This window comes from Poromitra crassiceps, assembly GCF_964638095.1.
Source record: "Poromitra crassiceps genome assembly, chromosome: 13".
NCBI lineage: Eukaryota > Metazoa > Chordata > Actinopteri > Beryciformes > Melamphaidae > Poromitra > Poromitra crassiceps.
The window spans coordinates 40,718,291-40,728,290 of NC_139644.1; the positions used below are offsets into that span (position 1 = coordinate 40,718,291).

The window sequence follows — 10,000 nt, forward strand, 5'->3', positions numbered from 1 at the left end:
ATTAATGTTTCTCTCTTTTTCTTGCATACTTTCTCAATGTCTCTCTCTCTTTCTCTCTTTCTTTCTGTTGATCCATCTCTTCCTCTCTTTCCTCTTTTTCTTCTCTCTCCTTCAGTCTTTCTCCCTCCCCCATCTCTACACCTCAATCCACCTCCACCTTTCATCCACTTCTTCATCTCTCTCTCCCTCTGCATATTCTGTGTGTCTTAGAAAAGAAAAGACAGAGAGATGAGAGAGAGAGGACAGAGAGAGGTCAGAGAGAGGGAGAGAGAGAGGACAGAGAGAGGACAGAGAGAGGGAGAGAGGACAGAGAGAGGACAGAGAGAGGGAGAGAGAGAGGACAGAGAGGGAGAGAGAGAGAGAGACAGACTGCCTTGTGTCTCTGCTCTAAATGAGAATAGCCGGTTTTAGGATATTAGCTTTCTGCTCCTTAACTCTCACTGAACGTTTTGAGCATGACTGCGTGTGCGTGTGTGTGTGTATGTGTCAGTATGTGTGTGTGTGTGTGTGTGTGTGTGTGTGATAGCTCGCCCCTAGAGAATGTGTCTGAGGACCATGACCTTGAGGAGACTGAGCGAGAGAAAAAGAGATAAAGAGGGAAAAGAGAGAGAGAGGGGGAGGGGGGAGCTGTATGTGACTTCATAAACCCATAATTCAGACTCAAGACTAAATAATAATAATAATAATAATAATAATAATAATAATAATAATAATAATAATAATAATAATAATGCACTTCTAACTTAAACCTATCCCAGAAGCTTAAGTTTAGAAAGACTGCTTCTTTTGTCCAATAGAAAGTCTTGCATTAAGGCTGAAATCTATCCCAGAAGATTAAGTTTAGAAAGACTGCTTCTGTTGTCCAATAGAAAGTCTTGCATTAAGGCTGAAACCTATCCCAGAAGCTTAAGTTTAGAAAGACTGCTTCTTTTGTCCAATAGAAAGTCTAGCATTAAGGCTGAAATCTATCCCAGAAGCTTAAGTTTAGAAAGACTGCTTCTTTTGTCCAATAGAAAGTCTTGCATTAAGGCTGAAATCTATCCCAGAAGATTAAGTTTAGAAAGACTGCTTCTTTTGTCCAATAGAAAGTCTTGCATTAAGGCTGAAATCTATCCCAGAAGATTAAGTTTAGAAAGACTGCTTCTTTTGTCCAATAGAAAGTCTTGCATTAAGGCTGAAATCTATCCCAGAAGATTAAGTTTAGAAAGACTGCTTCTTTTGTCCAATAGAAAGTCTTGCATTAAGGCTGAAATCTATCCCAGAAGATTAAGTTTAGAAAGACTGCTTCTTTTGTCCAATAGAAAGTATAGCATTAAGGCTGAAATCTATCCCAGAAGATTAAGTTTAGAAAGACTGCTTCTTTTGTCCAATAGAAAGTCTTGCATTAAGGCTGAAATCTATCCCAGAAGATTAAGTTTAGAAAGACTGCTTCTGTTGTCCAATAGAAAGTCTTGCATTAAGGCTGAAACCTATCCCAGAAGCTTAAGTTTAGAAAGACTGCTTCTTTTGTCCAATAGAAAGTCTAGCATTAAGGCTGAAATCTATCCCAGAAGCTTAAGTTTAGAAAGACTGCTTCTTTTGTCCAATAGAAAGTCTTGCATTAAGGCTGAAATCTATCCCAGAAGATTAAGTTTAGAAAGACTGCTTCTTTTGTCCAATAGAAAGTCTTGCATTAAGGCTGAAATCTATCCCAGAAGATTAAGTTTAGAAAGACTGCTTCTTTTGTCCAATAGAAAGTCTTGCATTAAGGCTGAAATCTTTCCCAGAAGATTAAGTTTAGAAAGACTGCTTCTTTTGTCCAATAGAAAGTCTTGCATTAAGGCTGAAATCTATCCCAGAAGATTAAGTTTAGAAAGACTGCTTCTTTTGTCCAATAGAAAGTCTTGCATTAAGGCTGAAATCTATCCCAGAAGATTAAGTTTAGAAAGACTGCTTCTTTTGTCCAATAGAAAGTCTTGCATTAAGGCTGAAATCTATCCCAGAAGATTAAGTTTAGAAAGACTGCTTCTTTTGTCCAATAGAAAGTCTTGCATTAAGGCTGAAATCTATCCCAGAAGATTAAGTTTAGAAAGACTGCTTCTGTTGTCCAATAGAAAGTCTAGCATTAAGGCTGAAATCTATCCCAGAAGATTAAGTTTAGAAAGACTGCTTCTGTTGTCCAATAGAAAGTCTCGCATTAAGGCTGAAATCTATCCTAAAAGCAAAACTGGACTAAAACAGGGACAGCTGCAGGAACAAAAGCTAAATGACCCCCGACCATCACTGCTAGACTCCGTGATCAACACATCTCATAATGAGTCTCTGATGTGTTGTGATCAGAGTCATGTGATCAACACATCTCATAATGAGTCTCTGATGTGTTGTGATCAGAGTCATGTGATCAACACATCTCATAATGAGTCTCTGATGTGTTGTGATCAGAGTCATGTGATCAACACATCTCATAATGAGTCTCTGATGTGTTGTGATCAGAGTCATGTGATCAACACATCTCATAATGAGTCTCTGATGTGTTGTGATCAGAGTCATGTGATCAACACATCTCATAATGAGTCTCTGATGTGTTGTGATCAGAGTCATGTGATCAACACATCTCATAATGAGTCTCTGATGTGTTGTGATCAGAGTCATGTGAGACTGTGGCCAGACAGCACAGAGCGGGGCTCTCCTCTCCTCTGCCAAATGTGTTAATGAGTGGGCCTACCGGTCAACCACACACACACACGCACCTACACACACACGCACGTCTGCACCCGCAGCGTGCCAGACCGGATGGTAAGTCTGCCTGCCAACTGCTAACAGCTCTCCCAGAGAGACAATCTCTCTCTCTCACACACACACACACACACGCACAGTTTCAGGTAGGGATGCACGATATATCGGCAATCATATCGGTATCGGCCAGTATCGGCCGATTTTTTAACATATCGGTCATATCGGTATCGGTCAGATGTTGCAATGTTAATATCGGTTATCATTATCAGCCAAATTCTTCACATTGATATGAAATAATGCAGTAAATCTATGATTTATGGGCTTTTCCAAAGGCTTTGCAAATAAAGAAATGCATAACTTTTTCAAATTCAGTGTTAACATGTGTTTTTCAGTATGTACAAAATGCGATGATCATAAAAATGTGGTTTTATACAGATCATATCGACATCGGTAAATATCGGTTATCGGCCATAACAGCAATGTTAATATCGGTTATCGGCATCGGCCAAAATTTTCATATCGGTGCATCCCTAGTTTCAGGCATACACATACATATGCACTCCCACTCAAAAGTTGACACATACAAACACACACACACACACACACACCTCAAACTTCTGCCGTAGCTCTTCATTGCCTTCCTCCCCCTCTGGAGGAACAGGAACATTAAAGTACTCGCCCTCTTCCTGGGAGAGCAGCTTAAACCTGGAGAGAGAGAGAGAGGGGGGGGGGCGGGGGGAGGGAGAGAGAGGGGGAGAGAGAGAGAGGGAGAGGGGGAGGAGAGAGAGAGGGATAGAGAGGAGGGGAGAGAGAGGGGGAGGAGAGAAAGAGGGAGAGAGGATATGATCAGTTTAACCAATTCACAAGTATTTACAATTTAGCCATTTAACTGATGCCTTTAGCTGAAGCCGCTAACACCTTGTTTAGATATGATGCCCTGAAGAAAAGGCGGCTAATCATTTCCTCATTCACTCTCCTCCACAGTCATCTAGCAAAGCCTGACCGCGATGGGCCCAAACCTCACACTTAACACAAGAGAAGTGCTACAACAGCTGGACTCCAATACAGCCACAGTGATTTCAGTGGGCGGGACTACTTGCCCTCCTTCAGCCAATCAGCGTCGCCAAATCCACTCGGAAGAACGGCGAAAACTGCTTTTCCCTTCAGGAAACTCCACTGGCGCATCTTCTTGTTCTTGTTTAATTGTTATTATTGAGTCTATTTCTGCAATAACTGCACTTATGGCTGTGTTTACTCTAATAACGTTAACGTTACCGCTTGTTGCTTCAGGCCCGGTTGCCCATTGGCCCGGTTGCGTTCATACTTTTTCGCAACCCAGTTTCCACGAAAGCGCACGTCACTTCTGCTCGCTCGCACGGAAGCCGGCATGCTTGGAAAATACTTTGGAAAGATGAATGAAGATCGCCCGTTATGCAGCAGAGCGGATATATATACACTTTATGCATAATAAGACACATTAATTACGTGGATATATCACTTTATGTGTATAATATGACATTATTTAAGTAGTAAAACTGATATTTGTAAACTGACAGGTTTGTACACACTCTTAGGAGTGTGTACAATAAGCACACACTTTTAACTAAACTGAACATAATTTGAACTGTCTTAACTGTGATATTTGAATTGTTACTGTACTGACATTTGACCTGAATTTTACATTTAGTAGCCTATCTGATCTTTGATATGTGTCTTTTTATTGTATTTTGCTGTATTTTTGTGTATTATTATTTTTATTTTACAGGAATGTCGGGTTACATCTAGGGACTGGCATTGCAAACTAGCCCTGGGCTATACATGCTTTGGTACAACTCATCATAGGTTTATTGACATTTTATGTTGTGAACACTATATGTACGTGTACCTGTCCCTATTCAAATAAACAAATAAATGAAATGAAATGAAATTAACATTTTATTTTTTTAAATAATCATCTCTGATTCTATAGTAGTAGTATATTGAGGGCTGGACCCACGCAGCGATTTAACGTTACTATGAAAGCAATGCAATTACTACAATTTGTAAATGGTGATCTGAGAAAAATAACAAGTCAATAAGACCAGAACATGATGCTGCATTTGGATTTTGCGACAATCGACTGTATCAACGCACAACAACGCAAAGGCTAGTCTGACCGTGTATTTGGGAGTGGAGGCTGGCGCGACTGCAGTCAGTTTGCAGGCAGCCTGCAGTAGAAGGATGTAAAAAACTATGTGTGAGCAGATGATCACAAAAAGGCGTACAAATAATCTCTGTTTGAAGTTAGAATTGGCGTGAAGTTTTCGGAAGGTTTAATCTTGCAGTTAGGGCAAAGATTCAGTTAATAAATACATTTTTTTGGCATTTTGCTAGTTGCTAAGCTAGCAGAGCGGCGTGGGGCTTCCTCCGGTCACGTCATGCGTAGGTGGGTGTGGTTTCACCTAAACTGGGTTGCGATAAGTAAATACACACAGCCCGGTTACGTCATCATCAGCTACGACGCAGTGCTTGATTGGTCACATTGTCATTTTAGGAAATGGCTGTTTGGCGGCTGGAAGTCCAGACTGATACATAGAGCAAATAGAATGTGAGGTCACATGATCAGGGTTTTTTTTATTTTTATTATAAGGGTGCTATAATTAAATGTCAAAATTTCAATATTTGAAAGGCCATAACTGCCACACCACTCATGCAATTTTTATGAAACTTGGAGGAATGATGCATCTTTTGCTAATTGGCTCAGGGGGTTATTATTATTATTATTATTATAGTAAAGCACAAGGCACTTGATTTCCCCTGCTATGACATCACATCTGTGCTGTAAGAGGTTCAACATCAGAGCTTCTGTTCCTCTCTCTCTCTCCTCTCCCCTGTGTCTGTCTATCCCTCTCTCTCATCTCTCTCTCTCTCCTCTCCCCTGTGTCTGTCTATCCCTCTCTCTCATCTCTCTCTCTCTCCTCTCCCCTGTGTCTGTCTATCCCTCTCGCTCATCTCTCTCTCTCTCTCCTCCCCTGTGTCTGTCTATCCCTCTCGCTCATCTCTCTCTCTCTCCTCCCCCCCTGTGTCTGTCTATCCCTCTCGCTCATTCGCTCTGTTCCGCTGTGTAGTGGTGGTGGTGCCAGCAGGCGTGACGCTTTGGAGCTACACACAGATGGAGCAGAGGAAAACATGCACATGCACACGCACACACACACACACACACACACACACACACACACACACACACACACACGCACGTGCGCACGCACACACACTCTCTGAATATTAGGTTTTTAATGGCATATCTCCCATTCCACCTCAAACGCTGGCATCTCATTAAAAAGCCTGACAGGGCGGTGTCAGCGAAAAGAGAGTGAGAGAGAGAGAGAGAGATACAGAGAGTTAGAGAGAGAGATACAGAGAGATACAGAGAGAGATACAGAGAGTTAGAGAGAGAGAGAGAGAGAGAGAGAGAGAGAGAGAGATAGTTGGAGAGAGAGATACAGAGAGAGATACAGAGAGTTAGAGAGAGAGAGAGAGAGAGAGAGAGAGATAGTTGGAGAGAGAGAGAGAGAGAGAGATACAGAGAGAGATACAGAGAGTTAGAGAGAGAGAGAGAGAGATACAGAGATAGTTGGAGAGAGAGAGAGAGAGAGAGAGATAGTTGGAGAGAGAGAGAGAGAGAGAGATACAGAGAGAGATACAGAGAGTTAGAGAGAGAGAGAGAGAGATACAGAGATAGTTGGAGAGAGAGAGAGAGAGAGAGAGAGAGAGAGAGAGAGATAGTTGGAGAGAGAGAGAGAGAGAGAGATACAGAGAGAGATACAGAGAGTTAGAGAGAGAGAGAGAGATACGGAGATAGTTGGAGAGAGAGACAGGGGAGATAGAGAGATAAAGAAGCAGAGATAAAGAGAGGCGCTCTGGCACCGAGTATCACCAGAATAAAAAGAGAGGAGCTCAAACTAAACTATTTCTCCAACAGTGCAGTAATGAACAAGGTCACCTCTACTCTAGGGATGCCAATTTTTATCTATTTCCTTAATTGATTAATTGGTCATGTTAAAAGGTCCTTACACATCGGGAGCGTTTTTTTTCGTGCGATTAATTCGCACGTCAATAATATTTTCCGAACCTATATGAGTCAATGCAACCGTGCATACCAACGGCGAAGTTTCGCTGAGCGTTATTGCGGCGTTTATTTTTTCGAACCACGGTCGATTTTTCAGAAATTCGCTTCCGACGTGTACACATCTGTGGCTGTGATTGACAGGTGGGTCAAAACTTGCATCGCAATTTCGTGCCGCATTTTCGCATCGCTCTTGATGTGTAAGGACCTTAACAATCAATTAATTGATTAATCATTATAAAAAACATCTTTTGACATACAAAATACAGTTAATCATAATAATAATTCTTCTTCTGTATAAGCAAAGAAAGTTAAATTTGGCCTTTGTGGTGTTGAATCCTTTCAGCAGAAAATGAGAAAATAGCGCATAGCCTACGTTGTCGTTTCATCGGGTTCGTCTGATCGATCAAATTCTTAACGCCAATGAATCGATTGTAGATGAATCATTAACAACCCTACTCTCCAGCAGTCCATCTCTCTCTCCCTCCGCCTGTACATGTGTTGCTGTCTCTGCACCCTTCTTCTTCCACCTCTCCTTTCATCTCACCATCCGTCCACTCCTAGCTTGTGGAGCTCTGAGATGCCGAAGGACAGCGATCCCATGAAGTCGTTGCGGCTGGTCAGGTCCCAGTCCCACACCTCCACCGACAGCCGGCGGTCCTTATCGTACTCCTTCAGGTGGCTGCATGGAGACAAGGGACAAGAAGCACCCTGTTTAGGCCTAGGCTGATACGCTTAGCTGTTTAGGCCTAGGCTGTTTAGACCTAGGCTGATGTGAGACCTGATTTCTCAGATCTTAAAGGAACACGCCAAGATTTGGGGAGATTTGCCCATTTGCCATTCCCCATATTAAGACGAGAAGATAAGATGTCTTTCTCTTCCCTGTGTGCGCATTAGAAAGTGTGTTTCACCCCTCCTGCTAGTCAGCTTAGCAGCTGAATGGTGCTCAACAGTATATCTATCCCCAGTCAGTCACCAAGAATACACATTCCAACAGCGCTAAAAACACTCACATGTACATGTTGTGACTCGTGTACTCACCGCGGCCACGCCATGAAATATCAATCTAAAGTTACGGGAAATGGTCATTTTTGAAGTAAATAAATAGCAGGAAGTACTGATGACTGCACACAGCGCATGGGAACCCATTTGTGGCCGACAAGAGCACCTATGGGTGCTGCTAGTATCCTATTGTTTTAACAATTAGAAGCACTTCATTCAGCAAACATGATACATATACAGTGGTAAGCAGTGTCCAAGCATTTATTTAGTATTTAGATGTATTATAGTTGAGTTGTTTGGGCAGATGAGAATATTCACACACACACACACACACACACACTCACTTAAGATGACATCAGATATCTTTTACAAGTGAAGTAGTTTCCTCAATAATAAAAAAAACAAACCAAGTGAAACTCGGTATGACAAACTAACCCTAACCCTCAGTTAATCAGTTCAGCCCGCCCCTCTCCCCCCAAGTTATATACTGTATATAAAAATTAAAAAAAGGTTTGTTGCATGGTAAAAGAAAAATAAGCTATACAATATATTTCTTAAATACAACTCATGCAGCCAACGTGCTGTGTAATTGTGTGTCTTCACATTTAATTGTGTCATCCTCTTCAATTAAGTCTCCACACTGCGTGTTGACTGTTGAGCAGCGTTACGGCCCAATTAGACGTTAAAGACAGAGACGGACAGAGCCTTCTGTCAGACAGACACAGACACGTTCACACCACGCTCCTCATGTGAGCAGGCAGACAGACACAACGCACAGGGAGACTGAAATAGTGTTGCGCCAAATTCGCCAGCCAGGGGAATAGATTAGGCTATAAATAGTACATTTGAATCTGGTTAATGATCGGTTAACGAGCGTCGGTTGTCGGTCAGGAAAGCAAATCATTTTGGCCCTCCCTGACTGAAACAAATAAAGTTGGAGTAGAAAAACCCTTACAATTTAAAGGTCTCGTTCCAGGTGGGGTTGAGGTTGCATCTGATGGTCTTGGTCTTCTGTTTGCTCTCGCTGCGTGGGTCTGGGATCAGCTTGAGCTTCACATAGGGGTCTGAGAGACCGTTGGGGTCCATGGGGACCAGGTTCCTGGCTTCTTGGACTGCGAGGAGAGGGGGAGGAGAGGAGGAAGGGAGAGAAGGGGAAGAGAGAGAGAGAAGGTGTGAAAGAGAAAACGCACACAAACACACCAGAACTCCAGAACCCCTCAGAGCTGAGCTCAGCCCTGGGGTTGCCAGATCTGTCTTTAATGACCATGTACTGTAGACAGATGAATGTTGCCAGTTGCAACACTAATCCTCTTTTCGTGGCTGTCTGTTATTGGGCTGTAATTGTATTCCAGAGGTGTTAAGCCCCCTGTGTTGGGGTTTTTGTGTGTGTGTGTGTGTGTGTGTGTGTGTGTGTGTGTGTGTGTGTGTGTGTGTGTGTGTGTGTGTGTGTGTGTGTGTATAATTGTTATTGCCGGTCAAGTTGTGAGGTCACATCCAATTACCAGAAGCCGAGTGGGGCTGGTGCTGCTGTTTCTTAGGCAGCTCACCATGGAAGCAGTCAAGACACACACGCACACACACACACACACACACACCACACACACACGCAAGGCAACACACACACACACACACACACACACACACGCAAGGCAAGACAACACACACACACACACACACCCCATAAAGCTTAGACGCATATACTGTAGCTACAGGAAAACACACCAGTGCACACACGCACAGCACCAAGCACTTAACTAAAGCACGTAGCCTCAATAATGAATGTATTTAATGCAGTTGTTCAGCAGAAATGACAGGCAGGGGAATGCCACAGGAAGCTATGCTAAAGCTAAGACAAGTTAGGCTAAGCTAGGTTATGCTAACGTTTATCAGAGCCTGGGTCAGAGCCCAGAGTCACGCCTTAAATGATTGTGAGGAAAATAGAGTTAAGATAAAGTAGGAAAAACATGAGATTTTTCTTTCTTCTTTTCTTCCTTTTTAGCGTGGTATCCACAAGTGGAAATGAAATGGCTATCGCTGCTAACTATGCTAACTACCCACTTATTCCTGATTCCAAAGAAACTGCACTACTGCTGCCGTAGACAAGCTTTCATTAGAACTGACTTACATCAAATCAGCGATAGAGTAGCAATGATTTATTCATATCAAAATGATCATTTC

The 10,000-nt window shown here is 42.5% G+C and overlaps 1 protein-coding gene across 1 annotated transcript in view; it reads right to left on the reverse strand.

Annotated features, from left to right (window-relative positions):
- Positions 1-10,000, reverse strand: part of LOC310788694 (protein kinase C beta type-like) — a gene marked incomplete at its 5' end in the record, with an annotated part of 166,743 nt that overhangs the window by 72,682 nt on the left and 84,061 nt on the right. Inside the window, 3 exons of the mRNA XM_083650236.1 lie at positions 3,324-3,420; positions 7,368-7,502; positions 8,778-8,934. Of these exons, the coding sequence (XP_083506362.1) occupies positions 3,324-3,420; positions 7,368-7,502; positions 8,778-8,934 (389 nt within the window). The remainder of the gene's footprint in view (positions 1-3,323; positions 3,421-7,367; positions 7,503-8,777; positions 8,935-10,000) is intronic.